At 49.0% G+C, this 25820-nt stretch overlaps 1 protein-coding gene and 1 long non-coding RNA gene across 5 annotated transcripts in view; one reads left to right on the top strand and one right to left on the bottom strand.

Annotated features, from left to right (window-relative positions):
* AATK (apoptosis associated tyrosine kinase) overlaps window positions 1-20972 on the bottom strand; it is a 223378-nt gene extending 202406 nt beyond the window's left edge. The window contains exon 1 of one of the 2 annotated variants that reach the window (XM_068263327.1): window positions 20656-20972. In XM_068263327.1, coding sequence (XP_068119428.1) covers window positions 20656-20734 — 79 coding nt within the window. In that variant the 5' untranslated portion in view covers window positions 20735-20972. Of the gene's footprint in view, window positions 1-19482; window positions 19563-20655 lie in introns of those variants that run through there. The other variant, XM_068263329.1, reaches the window with a different exon arrangement.
* The window catches only part of LOC137541819 (uncharacterized), a 743120-nt gene that overhangs the window by 219076 nt on the left and 498224 nt on the right, over window positions 1-25820 (top strand). For all 3 annotated transcript variants that reach the window (XR_011025281.1, XR_011025283.1, XR_011025284.1), the window contains exon 4: window positions 10329-10379. This is a non-coding gene — a long non-coding RNA (uncharacterized lncRNA). The remainder of the gene's footprint in view (window positions 1-10328; window positions 10380-25820) is intronic.

A 25820-nucleotide genomic window follows, 5' to 3' on the forward strand; every position in this document is an offset into this window, starting at 1 on the left:
CCCAGAATCCTCTCCTCCGCCACAAGTTTCCCGAGAGATTGTGAATATTCCTGATATCCTCCTAACATACTCTGCTATGTCCAGGCCTGTCTGGGAGGGGAGGGGGGGGGGGGGGGGGGGATGGAGGAGGCTGCTGACATTTGTGGCAGATTACAGTGTGGGATGTTTGGGTGCAGCAAGTTCTCGCAGTAATATTACCCATCAGCGCTACTATGTAATTTTACTGTAATAATGTAACGGACGGCAGCGTCAGTGCAACGCTATAATTTATGCTGTGACAGATTATGGCTGAGCATGAGAATTAGGATACTTGTAGGTGGTGGGTACATGTGATCGGTCACCCAATAACTGCCTGTATTTGAGTACTGCTTCTCCAACCACTACCATCTACATAAGCGCTGGTTCACACGGACGTCTGCACGGCGTCGCGTTTGTTTGATGATGTGCGGCGGCTGCGCGGTCAGGCTTTTAGTGGCCTTTGCGTCTGTTCGGATGCGGTCACGTTTTTTTCTTCCCCTAGGGGGACATTACCCGTCGCTGTTGGCCGCCTCTGGAAGCTACATGTAGCTTCCAGGGGCACCTCGGACGCAAGCGAAAATTGGGTCCCGAACGCCATGTTCGTGTAAACACGTGCAAAAGCTCGGTGCAAACGTTTAACGCGACGTTCCGAACGCTTGCGGTAAACGCTCCGTAAGCATCCGTCTGAACCAGCCCTAAGGCAGTGCATGCAGCCTCCTTTCTCTCCTCCCCTTTCCATACTACAGTACATGCAGCCTCCTGCCTCTCCCTCCCCTCTCCATAGGACAGTACATGCAGCCTCCTGCCTCTCCTCCCCTCTCCATTGGACAGCACATGTAGCCTCCTGCCTCTCCTCCCCTCTCCATAGGACAGTACATGCAGCCTCCTGCCTCTCCTCCCCTCTCCATAGGACAGTACATGCAGCCTCCTGCCTCTCCTACCCTCTCCATAGGACAGTACATGCAGCCTCCTGCCTCCCCTCTCCATAGGACAGTACATGCAGCCTCCTGCCTCTCCTCCCCTTTCCATTGGACAGTACATGCAGCCTCTTCTACCCTCTCCATAGGAAAGTACATGCAGCCTCCTGCCTCTCCTTCCCTCTCCATAGGACAGTACATGCATCCTCCTGCCTCTCCTCACCTCTCCATAGGACAGTACATGCAGCCTCTTGCCTCTCCTCCTCTCTCCATAGGACAGTACATGCAGCCTCCTGCCTCTCCCTCCCCTCTCCATAGGACAGTACATGCAACCTCCTGCCTCTCCTCCCCTCTCCATAGGACAGTACATGCAGCCTCCTTTCTCTCCTCCCCTTCCCATACTACAGTACATGCAGCCTCCTGCCTGTCCTCCCCTCTCCATAGGACAGTACATGCAGCCTCCTGCCTCTCCTCCCCTCTCCATAGGACAGTACATGCAGCCTCCTGCCTGTCCTCCCCTCTCCATAGGACAGTACATGCAGCCTCCTGCCTCTCCTCCCCTCTCCATAGGACAGTACATATGCTGCCTCCTGCCTCTCCCTCCCCTCTCCATAGGACAGTACATGCAGCCTCTTGCCTCTCCTCCTCTCTCCATAGGACAGTACATGCAGCCCCCTGCCTCTCCTCCCCTCTCCATAGGACAGTACATGCAGCCTCCTGCCTCTCCTCCCCTCTCCATAGGACAGTACATGCAGCCTCCTGCCTCTCCTCCCCTCTCCATAGGACAGTACATGCAGCCTCCTTTCTCTCCTCCCCTCTCCATAGGACAGTACATGCAGCCTCCTGCCTCTCCTCCCCTTTCCTTAGGACAGTACATGCAGCCTCTTGCCTCTCCTCCCCTCTCCATAGGACAGTACATGCAGCCTCCTGCCTCTCGTCCCCTCTCCATAGGACTGTACATGCTGCCTCTCCCTCCCCTCTCCATAGGACAGTACATGCTGCCTCTCCTCCCCTCTCCATAGGACAGTACATCATGCCTCTCCTCCCCTCTCCATAGGACAGTACATCCTGCCTCTCCTACCCTCTCCATAGGACAGTAAATGCAGCCTCCTGCCTTTCCTCCCCTCTTCATAGGACAGTACATGCAGCCTCCTGCCTCTCCCTCCCCTTCAGGTCCAATCTAACTTCTGATCATTTCTATACAAAACCAATCAGAAAAAGAATTGGAAATCAGGTCGGACCAATCAGAAAGAATGGTTTCAATCCGTCTTTTTGACTAGAAGTTGCATGGTGTGTATTAGCCCTGAGTTACTGAGTATGGGGAAATTTCAGGTAAACCAGTTCAAGGACTCCTGGCATAATGGCTGAGAGCGACCAATCGGAATGGTGGATCCGGGCAGTTCTCCCTGCAGTGGTTTGGGTGAATCTCCCCAGCAGGGTACGACGCACACAGAAGCCGTCTAGTTGTGCCTGTTGTGACCAGGACTAGGAAATGCCCCCCCCCCCCCCCGCCCGACCAGTCTGCTTCCTCCTTCACAGGATCCTATTAATAGAGCCGGAGCAGACACTTCCCGAGCGGATGTTTATTCGCACAACCTCAGTCGCAACTGAGCATTACATGACTCTCGCCTTGAGGTGCTGTGCTCCTGGTGATCCAATTCCTGGCTACAGGGGCTAAGGCCAGACTCCGACAGGAGAGGCAAAATGGCTGACAGGCTTCGTGAGGTAATACAGTGTCTGGTGCCCATGGCAACACAGCCGAACCAGCCCTCAGTGCTTGAAAGGTGTGCTCCTGGCAATCGATCCTAACTAGGCCTCATTTTGTGAAAGAATTGCCTGCTCCTATAGAACCTTATGTTGACAACTGTTCTGCTAGAAAACATTCCTGTTGCTCAATGCAACCAACTTCTAGTTGTCATTATTACAACCCAGGCTTCAGCATATAACATGACCTGGGCAATCCCAGTTAAACAACTTACAAAACAGGGGCCTTGCTAGGATCCCAAGAGATGTTGAATGAAGCCCCCCTCATTAATACAAAAACAATTGCAGCATATCACAAACAAAAATTGTCACTTTCTAGGCGGATTTACCTGGCTTCTATGCTGGCTGTTCTGGCTTTATGCTGGGCATGCTGGCCTTCTACCAGGTTGTCTGGCAGTCCGCCCATAGCATTCCCTGACCCTTCTAGTGCGCCCCTCTCATGCTCCCATTGAGGCACCACAACTCCCAGTATGGCCCCCATAAAGGCATCACAGCACCCAATATGGTGCCACAGTATCTTGTAGGCCCACATAGATACCCTATAGGTGCCTGGTGCCATGCTGGGTGCAGTGGTGCCTCTATTGGGCATGTTGGGTGCTGTGGTGAAAAAGGGAAATAACCTTGGAAGAGGAGATGTCTGCTGAATCTGTAGACCAAGCGGCCAGAGGTGAGTACTGCTGCCCTGAGTGCTGTCTGACTCTGGGGCACATGCCACTGATCTTTGGGGTTAGCAACGCCCCTGTTACAAAATATACTGTGACACTCCATTTGAATTTAAAGGCCACAGCTTTATTACAATAATGCCTACATTTTACAAACATTAACACATACAGGATGAATAGAAATGATATCATACAAGACCATGACAATGCCCCAATCATCATATTTTTAAACCACAACAAACCACCTTTCCAGCCACCACTTACACCAGCTTGGTAGGTAGACTAACTGCTTCTAAAGCCAGGATGGTAGTCCCGATATTGCCATAATCAGTCCAACTGGCATTGTCATGGACCCATCACCTTGCTGTGACAACTTGACAGAAAAACGATCATGATACATTTGTGCAGACAATTGTTTGTGCCTCCTTCCCGAAACGACACACTTGCAGGTTAAAACGTGGGAGGAGCTACCCTTTATTTTGCTGAAAGTGTAGTTCATCTCATCTCCTTTTACTTATGCTGAAATGATGCTGACCCATGCCCACCTCTCTTTAATACCCTTCAGCCCTAAATGACCGCTTTTTTCTTGACCATGGTCATTTATGACCCACCCATGTCATTTGCCCCCTTCCCAAGCTTAGCTACGCCCAGCTCTGGGGGCTCACTGGAAAGCTGGTTTCCTGTTTGATTGAACATACAACACAAGCAACTATTCTTCTAAATGTGGGATTGTCACCATAAAAATCAAATTTCAACATCAACTGGTCTGAGTGTATTAAGTGATAAAGATGCTAATCCTGCATTCAAAACTTTTTCTGCTGTTATGATTTGGAGTTATCACATACTTAAAGAGAACCCGAGGTGGGTTTGAAGAATATTATCTGCATACAGAGGCTGGATCTGCCTATACAGCCCAGCCTCTGTTGCTATCCCAAACCCCCCTAAGGTCCCCCTGCACTCTGCAATCCCTCATAAATCACAGCCACGTTGCTGACAAACAGCTTGTCAGAGCGGGCTGTGTTTATCTCTGTAGTGTCAGTCTGCTGCTCTCCCCGCCTCCTGCAGAACTCCAGTCCCCGCCTGCATCCCTTCCCTCCCTCCTGATTGGAGGGAAGGGACGTGGCAGGGACCGGAGCTATGCAGGAGGCGGGGGAGCAGCTGAGACTGACACTACAGATGTAAACACATCCTCACAGCACGGCTGTGATTTATGAGGGATTGCAGAGTGCAGGGGGACCTTAGTGGGGTTTGGGATAGCAACAGAGGCTGGGCTGTATAGGCAGATACAGCCTCTGTATGCAGATAACATTCTTTAAACACACCTCGGGTTCTCTTTAAGGAGCACTGGCCCTGTAGTAGTCAGTGCCAAACAGGTGCATGCTGGGGGTTCTTTTTATCTATAATAGATTCCTCCTCTTCCTTTTATTTCCCTGCCTAGCTGCTTATCTGAAACACGATCCCCTGCTCACTTGTGTTTACAAGCAAGGCTGAGGTGACTCAGCGATTGGAGAAGAGAAAAATAAATAAATGACATCAGGATTTAGCCTAAACTGTGGGCAAATGACATGGTTCCCACCAGGAACAAAATTCTCTTCATGTATTATATAAAATTCACTGAAATCAAAACGTGGACAGTACAATACATGTGTAGATCAAGTATTTATCTACTTATTTTTTTCCCTAGCATAGTATGGCTAATCCTACTGCTTTAACCATTTCATCCTGCGGGTTATTTTCACCTTATGGACAAGAGGAATTTTCACATTTCAGTGCTTCTCCCATTTATTCCTCAATAACTATCACTGCATATGACAACAACATGATCTATAGCTTGTTTTTTTCCGCCACCAATTATGCTTTCTTTGGGTGATACATTATGCTAAGAATTATTCTATTCTAAATGTATTTTAATTGGAATAAGAAAAAGAAATGGAAAACATTCATTATGATGATGATGGAAAGGCGGCTCACTCCTCCCCTAGTGCCTCCCTCCCTCCCTAAGCAGAGTCCTGAGGAGTTTGTAAATTAGAGGTTACCCCACTGTCAGCATTCCACTGGCGAGAGCTCCCTTCAGTTGGGGGCATCTGTAGCTACTCAATACTGAGGATAGCTCTGGCTGCCTAATACTAAGGGACAGCTGTAGCTACCTATGATGAGCAAGGAAGAAGGGACGGCTGGGGCAGCCAGCACACTTGTGGCGCGGTTCGGCAGGTGTTTGTGGGCTCATGGAGGGAGGAGTCTAGGTAGCCAGAACATCTGTGTCTATAGTGATAAATAAGAAACACAGAGAGCCAAATATAGTGTAGTCTGTATTGGAAACTGTGGATAAATGTAAGTGTGAGATGAATCTATTCACAAACATGGGTTACCTCTTAAGGTGGCCATACACTGGTCGATTTGCCATCAGATTCGACCAACAGATAGATCCCTCTCTGATCGAATCTGATCAGAGAGGGATTGTATGGCTGCCTTTACTGCAAACAGATTGTGAATCAATTTCAGCCTGAAACCGATCACAGTCTGTGGAGCTGAAGTCCTGTTCCCCCAGCATACATTACCTGTTCCGGCCGGCGCGAGTCCCCTGGTCCCCGCTGTCTTCTTCTCCGCTCCGGGCTCCAGACCGTTCCTGCAGCTACTGAACTTCCTTTCCAGGGGAAGTTTAAACAGTAAAGGGCGCTCTACTGTTTTAACTTCCTGCCGGGACAGGAAGTTCTGTGTAGCTGCAGCCGATCCAGAACCCAGCGCGGAAAGAAGACAGAGGGGACTCGCGCCGGCCATAACAGGTAATGTATACCCGCTGTATTGCGTCCGTTGTCGGCCATTCGAACGCCACTATCGACACACTCCCGACCCGCCGGCAATCGAGAAAAATCTTCCGCATGGACGGATCGACGGGAACGATCGATTTCGGACGGAAATCAATCGTTCTGTCAGCGGTGTGAGCGGCAATTTCACAGCCGATTCGAGCACTGTGATCGAATCAGCCGTATATTAGCGGGAAAATCGTTAGATGTATGGGCCCCTTTAGGCAACACCACTGTAGATGCAGGTGAGATTAGACCTGTCCTCACTCAGAATTAAGATGTCACTCTCTGTAGATCAGAAAAGTAGGGGCAGGTCACCCCTCCACCAGGGGTGGACACAGTATTATCGTAAGAGAACTGAGGCGCCAGCAGGATAAAAGGTAATAAAAGTTTTAAAATTTGCTGGGAGGCAGTGGTGGACTTACCTTCGGAAAGCAGACTCAAAATACTGTCTGAATTAAACAAATAAATTTGGCATTGGTACCCCAAAAGATGCAACGCGTTTCACAGGCACAGCCTGCTTCATCAGGCAATAAGATAGGGGACAAGCAGTAGCTCGTCATTAGCACGAAAAGTGCCTCTAATGAGCTACTGTTTGTCCCCTATCTTATTGCCTGATGAAGCGGGCTGTGCCTGCGAAACGTGTTGCATATTTTGGGGGTACCAATAATAAATGTATTTGTTTAATTCAGACAGTATTTTGAGTCTGCTTTCCGGAGGTAAGTTCACCACTGCCTCCCAGCAAATTTTAAAACTTTTATTACCTTTTATCCTGCTGGCGCCTCAGTTCTCTTACGATAATACTGTGCCTATAGTGAAGTAAATCTGGGCCTGTTTGTCCTTCAGTGCCGGACAAAGCAGAATTGTGCAGTAATACTGAATATATATTCTGAATAACGATAGAAGAACGTAATCTATACATGCTATAGTGCTCCAATTCCGGAGTGGACATTTTATTGTGACAAACGTACTGTTCATTTTTATGTGCCTTATATCCACACAGGATTGATTATAGCCATGGGAGCACTCCATATAGTTTAACAAGATCTGCAGCACAAAATGAATGCATTTGTTTCACCGCTTAGACTCTTATACAGTGGAGAAAATAATTATTTGACCCCCCACTGATTTTGTAAGTTTGTCCAATGACAAAGAAATGAAAAGTCTCAGAACAGTATCATTTCAATGGTAGGTTTATTTTAACAGTGGCAGATAGCACATCAAAAGGAAAATTGAAAAAATAACCTTAAATAAAAGATAGCAACTGATTTGCATTTCATTGAGTGAAATAAGTTTTTGAACCCTCTAACAATAAAAGACTTAATACTTAGTGGAAAAACCCTTGTTTGCAAGCACAGAGGTCAAATGTTTCTTGTAATTGATGACCAAGTTTGCACACATTTTAGGAGGAATGTTGGTCCACTCCTCTTTGCAGATCATCTCTAAATCCCTAAGGTTTCGAGGCTGTCTCTGTGCAACTCTGAGCTTGAGCTCCCTCCATAGGTTTTCTATTGGATTAAGGTCCGGAGACTGACTAGGCCACTCCATGACCTTAATGTGCTTCTTCTTGATCCACTCCTTTGTTGCCTTTGCTGTATGTTTTGGGTCATTGTCGTGCTGGAACACCCATCCACGACCCATTTTCAGTTTCCTGGCAGAGGGAAGGAGGTTGTCGTTCAGGATTTCACGATACATGGCTCCGTCCATTTTCCCGTTAATGCGATTAAGTTGTCCTGTGCCCTTAGCAGAAAACCACCCCCAAAGCAAAATGTTTCCACCCCCATGATTGATGGTGGGGACGGTGTTTTGGGGGTCATAGGCAGCATTTTTCTTCCTCCAAACACAGCGAGTTGAGTTAATGCCAAAGAGCTCTATTTTGGTCTCATCAGACCACAGCACCTTCTCCCAGTCACTCACAGAATCATTCAGGTGTTCATTGGCAAACTTCAGACGGGCCTGCACATGTGCCTTCTTGAGCAGGGGGACCTTGCGAGCCCTGCAGGATTTTAATCCATTGCGGTGTAATGTGTTTCCAATGGTTTTCTTGGGGACTGTGGCCCCTGCTAATTTGAGGTCATTCACTAACTCCTCCCGTGTAGTTCTAGGATGCTTTTTCACCTTTCTCAGAACCATTGACACCCCACGAGGTGAGATCTTGCGTGGAGCCCCAGAGCGAGGTCGATTGATGGTCAATTTGTGCTCCTTCCATTTTCGAACAATCGCACCAACAGTTGTCACCTTCTCTCCCAGCTTCTTGCTAATGGTTTTGTAGCCCATTCCAGCCTTGTGCAGGTCTACAATTTTGTCTCTGACATCCTTGGACAGCTCTTTGGTCTTTCCCATGTTGGAGAGTTTGGAGTCTGCTTGATTGATTGATTCTGTGGACAGGTGTCTTTTATACAGGTGACTAGTTAAGACAGGTGTCCTTAATGAGGGTGACTAATTGAGTAGAAGTGTCTAACCACTCTGTGGGAGCCAGAACTCTTAATGGTTGGTAGGGGTTCAAAAACTTATTTCACTCAATGAAATGCAAATCAGTTGCTATCTTTTATTTAAGGTTATTTTTTCGATTTTCCTTTTGATGTGCTACCTGCCACTGTTAAAATAAACCTACCATTGAAATGATACTGTTCTGAGACTTTTCATTTCTTTGTCATTGGACAAACTTACAAAATCAGTGAGGGGTCAAATAATTATTTCCTCCACTGTATCATCCTCATAGGACTTCCTTGGTCATATCCCCCATAGATAGTATATGTGCGGTCCTCTACTTACAAACAGATTGCTTTCCAGGTGATTGTAAGTTGAGTCATGCTTTCTACATAGTAAAACATGGATAAAATGATTTACTTTTACACAACATAGTATAAACTATGTTTTTTTTTATTTTTTTTTACGCTCCTAACAGTTTATACCAGGGGTTCCTTGGCATTTTCCCCCACCTTGGGGGTTGGTGGGGGGGGGGGGGTATGATAGAGAGCACACTATAATAGGGGGTGCTGTAAAAAGAAGCCATAAATTGGGGGTCAGAATAATAATGACCACAGTAATAAAAAACACTAGAATACAGAGACATTATGATGGGCACTGTAATAGGGGGAGACCATGCCGCCTGCAGAATAAATTCAGGGGTTTCTTGCGATCTAAAAATGACCGAGGGCTCGTTTCCACTATAGCGAATCCGCATGCGGGCACTGCACGCGGATTCGCATAGGCAATGTAAGTGGATGGGGCCGTTTCCACTTGTGCGGCTGCGGGAGCGTTTTTTGGTGCGGCAGAAATCTGCACGGCAGAGCCGTCAGATTTCGCGTGCAGAAGGAATGTGCGCGAATAGCCGCTAATGTATCTAATAGGGAAATCGCATGCGGGGTGACCATGCATTTTTTGCCGCGAAATCGCATGCGATTTCGCATAGGTATTAATGTTAATTTACACAGGCAGTGACATGGTTAAATTCGCATATACCTTACCTATGCTGAATCGCATGCGAAATCGCGGCAAAAACGCATGCAGAATCGCACCCGCATGCGATTTCGTCCGCGGTGGAATGCAGGCGATTCCGCACCGCACTAGTGGAAACGAGCCCTTACAGGGGTTCTCTGAGATCCAAAAAGTATTTCCAGGGTTCCCCCTAAAAAGCTTGAGGAAGGCTGGTTTATACAATACTGTGACTGTAACAACAGAAATGTATCATAAAATAAACCACACTGTATATGTTGTACATGGAGTCAACTTTGTATGCATGAAATGTAACTAGCTCGCCTAATGAAAGTCAATGGGTTAATTCATATTACCCGTGGTGTGGTGCGCAGGAAGTGCCCAAATGCAAGCGCATACCTACGTTACCGCGTGGCTCCTGCGGTGATCTGGGTTGGACCGGAAGTCACGCAAGTCTATGGCAATGCGCGGACATTTAAACCCGACGCAGTTGTCTGTGTCGTGCATGCACAGAAGCATACGCTTCCGCACCAGAAATCACTTGGCCGGCAGGAAGTAAGAGTCACTTCCTGTTTGGACTGATGCCAGACAGGGAATACCGTGTACTCACGCAGTAATCCCTGATGTCTTGTTTTTGTTTTCAATGTTTTTTATTGAAAGTTTTCAATTTTCAGGAACACAACAGTACAATAAGTAATGCATGGCTCTGTTGCTTTTCATTTCAGGTGCAGCCTTGAGCGCTGTCATTTGCCCGCCTGCTTGATGAAATGAGCACAGTAAGTAAACCAAAACAATGGAAAAGGAAAAAAAAAAGGGGGGGGGGGGGAGAGAAATACAATCTATACTATGTTTACAAATCCTGAAGGCCTGTTTTTGGCAGTGCGGCGAGCGGGTACCCATGGCAACGCTAAGGCCAGTTTGCAGAGTGAATGGGGCCTGAGTGGTTTGTATGTAGGGGACTGTCTGTACTGCAGGCGTTACTACTGGATTATACGCTAGGTCCCAGCCTTCCTACTAGATAGAGCCAGTGCTACCTGAGGGGTAAACTGGGAAACTGTCCAAAGCCACAAATTCAGGGTTCACATGGGTGACATCTTTTCTGCCATTTTGGGTTCTATACTATGGAGTAGTTGGCAACAGTTATACTGTGTTTCCCTAAAAAATAAGACAGGGTCTTATATTATTTTCTATCCAGTTCGTGTGCTGGGGTTGATTTTCAGGGGCATCTTCACAACAATTTAGGCCTTTGTTTTACACTTATTGCCTGTGTTGCCCCGCGTTACATGTCGCCGCCACAAGTGCAATGCAAGTCTGTGGAGACTTACACAGTTAGTGCAGTGCCACGAGGTGCGCCGAAAGTATCCAAATCACTGCATTCCCGACACAGAGGCTGCAGCATGTTACCGCATGATCTGTGCCTACTGCACAGATTACCGTATGCAGCAATGGAAGTTAATGGGCAGTAAGTGTGAACAACGGGAAAGTGGTGCGGCGTGTATGTGTGGACTGACGGGAATCCCAGTGGCGTACTTCTTGCCCACCAGGAAGTACATCACTAGCCGGGGGAGGGGCTATGCATATGACCCTGACGCCACACCATGGCGCAAGGTAAAATGAAGGTTGGGTTCTGCATTGCGATCACACTGCAAAACTCAAGTGTAAAACCAATCAGAACAAACAAATCCATGCTTATTCAAATATAGTCATAGCCACACATTCTGGAACACATGATCATAACTAGGAATGCCATTCATTTCTTGTGACTTTTTCCTTTGTGACATTTAACAATGTACATTTGCCAAAGCTAAAGGTGGCCACACACCATACAATTAAAAGATCCTGTTTTTCACCAATTGGATAATTTTGGGTTGGATTTGGCCCGAAAAAGCGAGCACTTCTTTGTTTTCGATCGAGAAATCTGATCAAATTTCCCATTTTTTCCCCCCAATTTTTGGAGATTGGACATGTTGGAAATTTCAGACCAACTTTATCAAGAATTGTACGGTGTGTGATGGATTGTCAATTACTTGATGTGCAGTTCCAATCAATTTTTTGAGGTGTGTAATACATTGGTCAGATTTTTGAATTGTTACAACCAGAAAAATGATTGCTATTGTTAAATTGAACAGATATTTAAAAAAAAACTGCATGGTGGCCATCTTAAGGACCACTATTGCGAAAAAGTAGGCAGTTCAAATCTGACAGAACCGACAGGGTTTGGACTAGTCCATCTCCTCATGGGGCATTCTCAGGGTTTTCTTTGTTTTCAACAGCGTTTCCTGAACAACAGTTTAACTGGCAAAACAGTAAGATACCAGTCAGCCTCCCTACTCACTTGCACACTATTTTGTTGATTAGACTTTGCAACTGCTGTTCAGGAAATGCTCTTGAAAACAAAGAAAACCTTGACAATCCCCCATGAGGAGATGGGCTGGCCCAAAACCTGTCGGTTCTGTCATATTTCAACTGCCTACTTTTTTTGCGATAGAGGTCCTTTAAGGCCGGTTTCACACTTCTAACTGGCGTTATAGGTGCGATGACCTAACTGAAACACTAAAAATAGCCTTCGGAGATTACCGCGCAAAAGTTAATCTCCCTACTGGCAGCAATCCAAGCGCGAAGGGAGGCTCTCTAGCGCTCACTTCCTGTGGCCAGAATTAGAATTGCACGGAAGTGTATTGAAAAAAATATGATTCTGTGCGCCGCAACGCAAAAGTTAAACATTTTAAAATCTCTGCGCCGCCATAGACTTACATGGCTTCCGGTTGCCGCAGGTGTTTGCCAGCAATGCGCTGCAGGCTAGCGACACAATTGTACTACCCATTGTCCCTCTACCCTCCTCCATAACAACAGAATGTATTGATAGTGACCGGTCTGTACAGCCTGCAGGCTAGCGCCACATCTGCTCAGCCTTTAAAGGGATACAGTACGGGGGTCGGGGGAAAATTAGTTGAACTTACCCGGGGCTTCTAATGGTCCCCCGCAGACATCCTGTGCCCGCACAGCCACTCCCAAATGCTCCGGCCCCGCCTCCGGTTCACTTCTGGAATTTAAGACTTTAAAGTCTGAAAACCACTGCGCCTGCGTTGCCGTGTCCTCGCTCCCACTGACGTCACCAGGAGCATATTGCGCAGGCTCAGTATGGTCTGTGCCTGCGCTGTGCGCTCCTGGTGACATCAGCGGCAGTAAGGACACGGCAACGCAGGCGCAGTGGTTTTCAGACTTTAACGTCTTAAATTCCAGAAGTGAACCGGAGGCGGGGCCGGAGCATCGGTGAGTGGCTGCGCCAACACAGGATGTCTGCGGAGGACCATTAGAAGCCCCGGGTACCTTCAACTCATTTTCCCCCGACCCCCCCCCCCCCCCCCCTACAGTGACCCTTTAACTCTCAGGGCCATTTCACACTGGCGGAATGTGGCATTTTACAGCAGCCTACCGCTAGGGCAGTGAAAGTCTATAGGGTAGTTTGCATTGCCTGCTCACCAGAAGTACCCTATCTAACGCGAGTGCCTACCTTTATTACTGTGCGGCTCCTGCAGTGGACCGAAGGCCTGTAAGTCTATGGCGACACATGTTTTTGTTAAATGACTGCCACAAGTTTTAGTTGTTGCGCATGTGCGGAAGTGTAATGCTTCTGTGCATGTGATTGCTTCGACCACAGGAAGTGAGCGTCACTTCCTGCCTGGCTGGCTGCCAGACTGAGATTACCGTGTACTAACACAGTAATCCTTGAAGGGCTGTTTTTGGCGGTGCAATGCACCGCTAACAGAATGTGAAACCAGATATAAAAGTTCACACAGATGTTGCGCTCCACCTTCAATTAATGTTAATACACCTCTAATCCATACCGGTTCGCCACACCGCAACCATCACAGATAAATGAGTCCAATGATGTTAGCGCTTCTACGGTATCCCGGGTTGACGTTTCGCACAGCTCTCTTTCCTTTGTCTCTCTGCCGAATTCCAGAATGTGCGAGCAGCCCTCAGGTTAAGTGTACATAAAGAAAAAGACAACAACAAACTGTATAGGGTAATAACGTCAGGTAAAAATTGTAACCTCCACCTGCCACACTACACACTGGTGCAGCACACTACAAAATCATTGTATAATGCGCTCACCAGATAGTGTGGCTGTTCAGTCACAAACAGCAACAAAGGCCTCTTAAGTGTAGCCAATCGATCACACCACTCCTTATTCCAGCTGTAGTCGTCTCCAATCTTGGGGACACCTCCACTTTGACATGTATCAAAAAAAAAAGAGGACACAACATAGTGCAGTATCTTTAGGCCCAGTGCACACCAGAACCGCTAGCAGATCGTCAAAACGCTAGCGGTTTTGGGAGCAGAGAGCAGATATTTGGCCGGGTGCACACCAAGCGGATTTTGTATGCGATCCACCAGCCGCATCAGCCAGTGAAAACGCTTGGCTATTGTATTTCAATGTGTGGTGCACACCGGCGGTTTGAGGTTTTTTAGCAAACCGCAAACGCGCAGCAGGAGGCGCGTTTGCGGCTTGGCAAAAACCTCAAACCGCCGGTGTGCACCATCCCATTGCAATACATTAGCCAAGCATTTTTCCAGGCGAATGCGGCCGGCGGATCGCTCCAAAAACCGCTCGGTGTGCACTGGGCCTAACACTTTCAGGCACCTCCACCTTAACCTAGTGCAGCACCCTGAGCAGAAACTGCAATGCGCTCACCAGATGGGGTGGCTGCTCACTCACAAACCGCAATAAAGGCCTAGTGTATGAAGACCCTGGCTCATCAATCCTCTCCCTCGGCTGCAGTAGCTTCAGGTCGTAACTTTCAGCTCTGCACTCAAAACAAATTTAAAATTTGCAACACATAGGGGCTTGATTCACAAAGCGGTGCAAACTGTTTAGCACGGGTGTGCTAACCAGTTAGCACGTGAAGTTCTTTTCGCGCACTTTTGCACGTGCAAAGTGCTGCAATTTGCGTGATCGCGGCACTTTGCGTGCGCAAAAGTGCGCAAAAAGCACTTTACGTGCTAACTGGTTAGCACACCCGTGCTAAACAGTTTGCACCGCTTTGTGAATCAAGCCCATAGTGTAGTATCTTTGCAACACTGCACCTCCACCTCCTCCTTATGTGGACACAGCACTCGTGCACCCCACCATCAGTGCAAATAACAGGTAAACCCAAGCGTTCACCAGATCCACTTGCTGTCTAATCACACAACAGCTAAAGAGCGTTTTTGCACAGGCTTGCTTCCAGTCTTCTATGTATGGCTTCCTTTAAAACTAAACAAACACTTCCATTGCGCAGTAGTACTTTAATACTTGATAAAATTTCAAGAATTGCACTCACATTTTCCAGAAAGATAAAAGTGTTTATCAAGTTAAAACTCCAGCGTCCTGGAATCACACAGCATGCTCCCTTCGTGTGCCGACCCCTGGCGTTTTATCAAGCGGTTTGCGTTTTTCCTATACTTAACATTGGAGGCAGAACCGCCTCAGAAATCCAAAAAATACTGCAGCCCGGGAGTTTGCGTTTCTGCAAAACTCCTCCCGCTCTGGTGTGCACCAGCCCATTGAAATACATTACCCAAGCATTTACACATCCGCAAGCGGTTCTAAAAACGCTACCAAAACCGCTCGGTGTGCACTAGGCCTAAGTTTAACTTTCTGCTACATAAATTTAGTAAGATTCTACAGTCAAGATTGTATCATTAGTGGCCACCTTTACAAGTCTACCCCCTGATGGAAGCAATCACATGCTTTTCCTTCTATTGTCCTTTAATCCTATAGTCCCAACACCCAGCAGTGCTTGGACTCTGCTACCAACATGAGTTAAAGGGAAACTGAGGTGAGAGGAATATGGAGGCGGCCATCTTCATTCTCTAACAAACAATGCCAGTTGCCTGCCTTCTGTGCTGAGCTCCGCCTCTCATACTATAAATCACTGTCCCGGAATGAGCTGCAGATTAGAAGCTGTGACTTAAGTGTGACTCTGCTGGCTGCATGCTTGTTGCAGGTGTGTGACTCAAACACAACTAAAGCCAAAAACTCAGCATGACAGCCAGGCAACCAGCATTGCTTATAAGGGAATGAAGATGGCAGCCACTGTACTCCTCTCATTTTAGGCTACCTTTAAAGAGAACCAGAGATGAAGAGCATAACAGATTTATACATACCTGAGGCTTCCTCCAGCCCCATCAGCATAGATCGCTCCCACGCCATCGTCCTCCGCTGCCTCTGTCCGCCGGTACCGGGTACCGTCATTTCGGCCAGTCGACGCAAGCGCAGTGCGCTCCCTCCGTACTGCGCAGGCGCATGCGTACAGAGCTGGAGGGAGCCCCTGCGCATGCGTAAAACTGGTCGCATCCGGGCGGAAGTGACGGAACCCGGTAAAAGCGATAGAGGCAGCCGAGGATGGCGGCGTGGGAGCGATCCATGCAGATGGGGCTGGAGGAAGCCCCAGGTATGTATAAAATCATTTTTTAGCTAGTCTTCGTCTCTGGTTCCCTTTAACCCTCCTGGCGGTTTGCAAAAAAATCGCCAGGGGGCAGCAAATCTTTTTTTTTAAATTTTTTTTTTTTTTTTTCATGTAGCGAGACAAAGTCTCGCTACATGATAGCCGCTGCTCAGCGGCATCCCCCCAGCCCCTCCGATCGCCGCCGGCGATCGGAGATCCGGAGATCCCGTTCAAAGAACGGGATCTCCTGGAGGGCTTCCCCCGTCGCCATGGCGACGGGCGGGATGACGTCACCGACGTCATCGACGTCGTGACGTCAGAGGGGACTCCGATCTGCCCCATAGCGCTGCCTGGCACTGATTGGCCAGGCAGCGCACGGGGTCTGGGGGGGGGGGCGGCCGCGGCGAGAGGAATTGCGGCGGATCGGCGGGTAGCGGCGGCGATCGGGCACTGCACGCAGCTAGCAAAGTGCTAGCTGCGTGCAGCAAAAAAAAAATTATGCAAATCGGCCCAGCGGGGCCTGAGCGGTGCCTTCCGGCGGCATAGCCCGAACTCAGTTCGGGCTTACCGCCAGGAAGGTTAAAGGGAACCTTAACTGAGAGTAACATGGATGTTTCCTTTTAAACAATACCAGTTGCCTGGCAGTCCTGCTGATCTCTTTCGCATCAGTAGTGGCTGAATCACACACCTGAAACAAGCATGCAGCTAATCCAGTCTGACTTCAGTCAGAGCACCTGATCAGCATGCTTGTTGAGGGGCTGTGGCTAAAAATATTAGAGACACAGGATCAGCAGGGGAGCCAGGCAACTGGTATTATTTTAAGGAAAAATCCATATCCTTCTCAGTTTAGGTTCCCTTTAAGCACAGAGTTCTTCTAAGAATAGGTGTCTGTAGACAGATCATTCTCAGCATGCTGGTAGATATCTGCCACCAGCTCCTAAATGTGAACCAACCATGAACTGCCGCTCTGCAAATCTCTTACAGCATTGGAGCACAAGTTGAGGAGAAACTTTTCTTCATTTTAAAGGACAACTGAAGTGAGAGGGATATTGAGGCTGCCATATTTATTTCCTTTTAAACAATACCAGTTGCCTGACAGCCCTGCTGTTCTAATTGGCTGCAGTAGTGTCTGAATCACACCAGAATCAAGCATGCAGCTGAACTTGTCAGATCTGACAATGTCAGAAACACCTGATCTGCTGCATGCTTGTTCAGGGGCTATGGCTAAAAGTATTAGAGGCAGAGGACCAGCAGGATAGCTAGGCAACTGGTATTGCTTAAAGAGGATCTGTAACATCAAAAGATCCCCTGGGGGGGTACTCACCTCGGGTCCGGGAAGCATCCGGATCCTAATGAGGCTTCCCACGCTGTCCTCTGTCCCACGGGGGTCTCGCTGCAGCCCTCAGAACAGCCGTGACGTAATATTTACCTTCCTGGCTCCTGCGCAGGCGCTCTGACAGCTGTCGGCTCCGAACTACACGGAAATACCCGATCGCCGTCGGGTCTGCTCTACTGCGCAGGCGCAAGTTTCCGGTGCCTGCGCAGTAGAGCGGACCCGACTGAGAGCGGTTATTTCCGTGTAGTTCGGAGCCGAGAGCAGCCACAGCGCCCCCGCTGGAGCCTGCAAAGGTAAATATTGAACTGACAGTCGGCTCTGTCGCCGGCTGTTCGGAGGGCTGCAGCGAGACCCCCAAGGGACAGAGGACGGCGTGGGAAGCCTCATTAGGATCCGGAGGCTTCCCCCACCCGAGGTGAGTACCCCCCAGGGGATCTTTTTGACGTTACAGAGTCTCTTTAAAAGGAAATACATATGGCAGCTTTTAGACCCTAAAAATCATCCCGCTAGATAGATCTGTGGCAGCCCTGCACATTACTCACCTTCAATGTATCCAGCTCGGGGTTACCGATCTGAGCTGCAGACTCGGGATTACCCCTAAGGAGGTTAAATATGCAAAATATAAAAAAAAGAAGATATCCATGTGATTTGAACATTATCTTTGGCAGGATTTTCTGTTTTTATGCATTTAATAGGACAGTATTTTCAATTCATGAATTATGAGAAGTTTTGCAACTGAATCAAAGGCCTGCTGGACCAATTCATACATTATTATCTCCTCCATAACGGCCTACTGCTGTCTGCTCACTCCCAGTCAGTCTGAAACACACACCCTTTAGTCACATGGGCATGCAGGGAGAGAGAGTGATTGGTCCAATGGATGAAGCCACACCTCCCTCCTCTTTTTTTTTTTTTTTTTTTTTCCCCCTTCACATGCCCAGTTCGTAGCATACCTACATAAAGGGCCCCAGGAAATGTGGCTGAAGGGTGAAGCCGAGAAATGGCTCGTCATGCTATTGCAAAAGTCGCTGTGACGCTAATTACTATTCCCCCTCCAGGACACCATGCAGTTCAGCTGCCAGCTATTAATGTAGGCAGAATTGCACTGTTTTTTCATAATTTATGCTCCGACTTTTGCCGGTCTCCAAATTACCCTTCGAAGGCTGCTATAGCCGTAATATACATTACAATCTATGGCGGCGCCCGAATGCCCAGGGTCCTTTTTTGCCTGTCTCGCAGTCCATAGGCCGTTTTCACAGCCACGCTTGGCACCAGAAGAACCCTACACGACCAGCGCAAATCAATCAAGTATAGAGGTACCTTGCGCTGGAACGTGTGGGGGGGGGGGGGGGGGGGATGTAGAAGGAGGTAGGAACCCTCCGGAGCACCCAGAGGCTTTCCGTTACTGAGGTAAGTATCTGATTGCCCACTTTCAGTTCCACTTTCATCTGACAGAACTCACTTATGCCATCTTGCACACAACATACAGGTTAGCAGTACATGGACATCACTAAGGTCATTACAGACTTCACCTCTGCTACAGCTCCCCCCCCCCCCCCCCCCCCCCCAAGAGCAGCACAGGGGCTCCCAATCCCTCCTGACTATCCACTGATCATTTATGCTGCCCAGACATGTGGAAATCATTCAGGGGGGCGAGAGCACCGTACTGCAGTGTTAGTTGTTGTTTAACCCCTGAAAAGTTCTCAGTGCTGAGAATGACTTTAGAATGGGGATGCTGAGAGGGTCTCGGTGCCCCCCCCCCCCCCCCCCAATAAACGATACTGTGGTGCCACCATCCATTAACAGCGGTGAGTTCAGAGCCACAGTCGGCCGTGGTCTACTCTGCAGCACGAATAAAAGGCCGCCCGTCCTCACCTGGCGAGCAGCGGATGTGAACGACCAGCCGGCGCCATACGACGGGCGCTTGGATGATTGAATCGCTACACTTGGCACATCCGTCGAGCCGAAGCTCTCAAAATCGCCTACCAGTATAGTCAGCCATCCATCTGCGCCTTTAAGTTTCTCGTGAAGCTGGGGAGATGGGGGCAGAGCAATGACAGGGTGCTTGGTGATGTTGCAGAGATGGGGAGGGAAAGGGGGTGTCATTACCTGATATTGAGCCGATTTGTCATCCATTCATTCCACATTCACCCCGTGTGACGTTTCCAGGCCGAAATGTCATTTCTTCCCCCCCTTTTAATTATGATCTTGCGGCTCGTTAATCCTTCCTGCGATTCTGCACCAGGCTCTGTACTCGCCGATCTCCCCTCCCCCCCCCTGAAAGCAGCAACGATACAAGCGATACCCAACAAGAGGGGGGGGGATCAGTGCACAGGATGTACCTCAACCAGCAGCGACAACGGGAGCAGGTGCCCACAGGCTCACTGTCCAGACCTCTGCTCACAATCGCTCCGCAGTAGGGAGGGATAACATGGAGGGGGAGGGGGGGAGTCTGGGATAATGTCTACAGGAGGATGAAGTGTGTGAGAGAGCGAGAGACACACGGGTAGAGAGAGACAGTGAGACACACAGGGGATGAGAGAGAGAGAGATGTGACCTCCATAGATGAGGAGAGGAAACTCTACATCCTACTGGGGGAACAAACAACAACGGTGCAAATAGCGGCCCGATATATAGTGCTACCTGCCAACAACTAAGAGGAGCAGGAGACCCCCATAGCCTTTATACCCCTTATACTGCCCTCTATACCCTCCCTACCTCTATGGACTGTATACCCCTTAGGGCTGGGGACCCAGTAGGAGCGCTTTAGCAGCGCTTGACGATCGCCACCGATCGGCAAAGCAATACGCCAGCAGATACCTATGGGGGTGGTCCCACTAGCAGCATTGCTATTGCTCTGCTTGCAGCATTTTGGGAGAGACCCTGGAGCCATCACATTGGAAGCTACAGTAGCCAAATTGTGATCGTTCCGGAAATCTCTGATATTGCAGCGCTTCCACGTTATGGCAAATCGCGGGCGCTTTGCGATTGCCGGAAAGCACCCATAGTGGGTCACAGCTCCCATTCTTCCCCTTATACCCGCCCTACCCCTTATTCCCACAACTACCACCTCCCACAAATAATTACTCAGTTTTGCTTTGGCAACACTAAAATGTATTTGGTCCTGTTAATAAAGCTTTTTTGAATTGAATGGAATTGAGAGATAGAGAGAGACAGTGACCGAGACATGGGGGGGGGGGGGGTACACAAGCCAAATTCTGCTGCAAAACCTATAAAACACTCATTTCAGAAAATTAATCACGCCAGCATCCGGCAACTTACCAGCATCGAAATGCGAGCTAAAGGCGAAGGCGCACTGGCAGCAGGAAGAAGCCAGGACAAATGCAATTATCCAAGCCATGGCCGGGCATTGGAGGGGTGGATAGATAGAAGGTCTGCAGACAGGAGTTAGGGGTACAGGATCAGGCCAGGGGGGTCTCTCCTGACAGCCATCAGCAGCCGGCTATCACTGCAGGTCTTCATCTTGCAAGCAGGGAATTCAGGCTGTCCAATGACAGAATCCTTCCTGGATAGGGGGCTGCAGGCTGGAAGATCGACCCCCCCTTCCCCTTTCCTTGCTGCTGCAGAGATCAGCCTATGTGACTTGTAGCCCCTGCTGTCTTATCTGAGATTCTAACACTCACACCTACCCAATCCCAGCAGCCGCATGGCGCCCTCTATCGCCCACCTCGAGGCGCAGCAGCACAGCTCATGCAGAAAATGCTATATACTGGGGTTTTTTTCTTGACTTGTACCTACGTAGATCTTTTTTTAGACACTCGGTCTGACACCTTTAGGGCTTGTTCAAACGGAGCGGCGCAGGGAAACGCACGACTCATGTTTGTACTATAGTTATCAGGTATTTCTATAGTACTGATAACATGTTAACACGTCCCTCAACTAAAGATGAGCGATGAGATGCTAATTATTCCCAAATTTATGCTAATTTGTATGCAGCTTGAAATCAGACTACATATTGCGGTGACGCTGCTTAAGTTGGGCAACACTAGAAGTAAAACATAGATAATTTACAATACTGATGTTTTACTATGGCAGAAAGACAAATGACAGCGCTCAAGGCTGCACCTGAAATGAAAACTAACAAGAGGCAATGCAGAGCCCCACTGGGGCTAAATACATGCCTTGAATGCAAAACAGATGCAAATTATGTACTAATTCTAATCTAAAATTTTAAAAGTAGTTTTGAAGCAATGGATGCAGCTAGCCACTAGTATACTTACGTTCAATTTGTACAGTGGGAGACATGGCAGCACTTTCAAACAGAAGTTATACGTGAATGATTTAGCTGCATGGATGTGCAGAGCTCCAGAAACTGGACTATATTACACACCTAGCACTCAAAACAGGCAAAGGAGGGTGTTCGCTTCACTAAATAATGTGTGCAAAGATTATTACCTAATAGACTTCCCTACAGTGATGACGGACCCTGCTTGATGAAATGTGTATACCATTTATGATTAGCAGCACAAGGAATATTATTATATTATTATAATATTTTTATTGCTAGACTAGTGTTAGGCCTTCCCCCGAGAGGGTCCGCCATCGCCTAGTGCCTAAAACTACCCCCCCCCCCCCCCACTTACTGCCTGAACCTAGTTCCCCCTCCTAATGCCTAAAACAACCCCCACTTACTGCCTGAACCTAGTCCCCCCCTCCTAGTGCCTAAAACTCCCCCCCCTTAATGCCTAAACCTTATCCCCTCCCCTAGTGCCTAAAACTAACCCCCCCCCCACACACACACTTACTGCCTAAACCTAATCCCCCCTCCTAGTGCCTAAAACTACCCCCCCTCCCCTTAGTGCCTAAACCTAATCCCCACTCCTGAATCCTAATCGACCCTCCCCCGCCCCGTAATGTCTAAACTTAATCCCTGCCCCTAGTGCCTAACAGCCCCCTCCCCCCCCCCCCCCCCACACACAGACTCTTAATGCCCAACCCTAACCCCCAATCCCCTCTCATGGTGTTTAACCCCCCCCCCCCCCCCTTTCCCCACTTGATGCCTACACCTTCTCTTCTAGTGCCTAAAACTACCCCCCCCCCCCCCCACACACACACACACACACCACACACACTTACCTCATCAACCTAATTCCCTGACCCGATTCATGAAATTGGACCATTAGCTGCAGCACTTTAACAAATCTCACAGCTAGAGGTCAGCGATTCCTAGCTTTGTTTCTGAGAGTTGATACTAACTTTGTTACAGTTTTGTAATTGATAGCGGAGATACCGCCGCAGAGACAAGCGGCATGGCGGCTATCTCCACGTATCAGCCAGCGGCCTCTGCCGCGCGGTTACATGCTGAGACTTTGCCTGGTCCTTCTATTGCTCACAGGTTAAGGGCTACACGCGCGCGAGCCGAGCGACAGGACCTTTATGCATCTAGGAGGGGAGTCAGCTGACGTGCGGTCAGCTGATTCCAGCCAGCGTCCGGATTGGCTGAGTGACTGGGGCGGCGCTGTGGAGCATGGTTGGGTATATATAGGACAGGCCTGTCAGTAGCTTCTCGTCTGCTGTTGCAAATGCTATCGTGTTAGCGCTCAGACCCTAGTCAGATCCCAAAGTGTGCTAGAACCAGCCGGAGCCGGGGATCCACACTTAGCCAGATTCTGTTGATAGCCTAAATTACTAATTGCATTGTTTATTTGTTATGACTTTCTGCTTACTCTGACTATCCTCCTGTTTGTCGATTTTGTACCTCAGCCATCTGATTCACATTGCCGGCCCTGCTTGTTATTGACGCTGAATCAGTCTTCCGTTTCTGTACTGTACCTGTCCGCTCGTTGCCTACTCTGCCTGTCTGACCTCGCTACCCGCACCAGTGGGCCTAGCCACTGGTGAGGGAAATTACTGTCTGTATCATCTACTCCTAGGCTGCAGTACTGTCTGTATCATCTACTCCTAGGCTGCAGTACTGTCTGTATCATCCACACCTAGACTACAGTACCGTCTGTATTACCAACTCCTAGGCTGCAGTACTGTCTGTATTGCCTACACTTAGGCTGCAGTACCTTCTGTATCAAGTACGCCTAGGCTGCAATACAGTTCATATCACCTGTTCCACAGGGGATCGTTAGTGCAGTACTAATTGTATTACTCCTCCTTGTGCTGTGCACCAAACACTACTAGGCTGCAGTACTACCTGAATCACCTGCTCTACAGGTGATCAGTTGTTCAGCCCTGGTTGTATTATCTTCTACTTGCGTTTGTGCTTCCAACACTCTCGGCTGCAGCACGGTCTGACTCACCTGCCCAATAGTGAGCACCGGCTGCAGTACTATCTGGGTCACCCGCTCCTAGGGTGAACCCGCTCATCCTAATTACTGTTACACCAAGCACTATACTACATTAGCTGCCTTGTGCTTTGCTATACTTGTATTATTGGTGATTCTGTAGATCACCATATACTCAGGTATAGTATCTGTATTATTGGTGATACTGCAGATCACCAATAATCAGAAAATCTGTTCAGCTGACACCTATTGTTACAATTTTGTATGCAGATTTAAATGTGAAGTCTTCCAATGCAGCTGCAACTGATTTAGATTTGGATTGGCCAAAGTTCAAGTTGCAAACAAATTGCAACCAGATTTGCGCCAGGTTGGAGTCCATTCACCATCGCTACTCTCACTCTTTCTGATCAGTGAAAGAAGGGCCCTTTAATGTAAACATATTTGCGTAAAAGAAAGTATACCCCTGGTCTCATCCAACCACTCCACAAGTTACACCCCTACCACACCTCTAGCCACACCCCCAGCACACCTGCAGTCACACACCCAGTACATCTCTAGCCACACCCCCAACACACCTATCAATGGCTCTACCACACCACCAATCACATCTGAAGCCACACTCCCAGCACACCTCTAGCCATGCCCCAACTACTTCTCCAAACACATCCTTAGCATATCTCTAACAATGCTCCCACCACCTCATGCCATGCCCGTATCACACCTCCAATCACACCCCAGCACACCTCTAACCATGCCCCCACCACCTCATGCCATGCCCGTATCACACCTCCAATCACACCCCCGCACATCAGTAACCATGCCCCCACCACCTCTAGCCATGCCCGTATCACACCTCCAATCACACCCCAGCACATCTCTAACCATAACCCCACCACCTCAAGCCATGCCCGTATCACACCTCCAATCACACCCCAGCACACCTCTGCCCCAACTACTACTCCAAACACATCCTTATCACATCTCTAACCATGCCCCTACCACCTCATGCCATGCCCGTATCACACCTCCAATCACACCCCAGCACACCTCTAACCATGCCCCCACCACCTCATGCCATGCCCGTATCACACCTCCAATCACACCCCCGCACATCAGTAACCATGCCCCCACCACCTCTAGCCATGCCCGTATCACACCTCCAATCACACCCCAGCACATCTGTAACCATAACCCCACCACCTCATGCCATGCCCGTATCACACCTCCAATCACACCCCAGCACACCTCTAACCATAACCCCACCACCTCTAGCCATGCTCCTACCACACCTTCAATCACACCCCAGCACACCTCTAACCATAACCCCACCACCTCTAGCCATGCCCGTATCACACCTCCAATCACACCCCAGCACATCTCTAACCATAACCCCACCACCTCTAGCCATGCTCCTACCACACCTCCAATCACATCCCAGCACATATCTAACCATAACCCCCCGCCTCTAGCCATGCTCCTACCACACCTCCAATCACACCCCAGCACACCTCTAACCATAACCCCACCACCTCTAGCCATGCTCCTACCACACCTCCAATCACACCCCAGCACATCTCTAACCATAACCCCACCACCTCTAGCCATGCCTGTATCACACCTCCAATCACACCCCAGCACGTCTCTAACCATGCCCCCACCACCTCTAGCCATGCCTGTATCACACCTCCAATCACACCCCAGCACACTTCTAACCATAACCCCACCACCTCTAGCCATGCTCCTACCACACCTCCAATCACACCCCAGCACACCTCTAACCATGCCCCCACCACCTCTAGCCATGCCGCATAACACCTCCAATCACACCCCAGCACATCTCTAACCATGCCCCCACCACCTCTAGCCATGGCCGTATCACGCCTCCAATCACACCCCAGCACACCTCTAACCATGCCCCCACCACCTCTAGCCATGCCCGTATCAAACCTCCAATCACACCCCAGCACATCTCTAACCATAACCCCACCGCCACTAGCCATGCCGCATCACACCTCCAATCACACCCCAGCACATCTCTAACCATAACCACACCACCTCTAGCCATGCTCCTACCACACCTCCAATCACACCCCAGCACACCTCTAACCATAACCCCACCACCTCTAGCCATGCCGCATCACACCTCCAATCACACCCCAGCACATCTCTAACCATAACCCCAGCATCCTCTAG

Source organism: Hyperolius riggenbachi, chromosome 12 (genome assembly GCF_040937935.1).
Source record: "Hyperolius riggenbachi isolate aHypRig1 chromosome 12, aHypRig1.pri, whole genome shotgun sequence".
NCBI classification, from domain to species: domain Eukaryota; kingdom Metazoa; phylum Chordata; class Amphibia; order Anura; family Hyperoliidae; genus Hyperolius; species Hyperolius riggenbachi.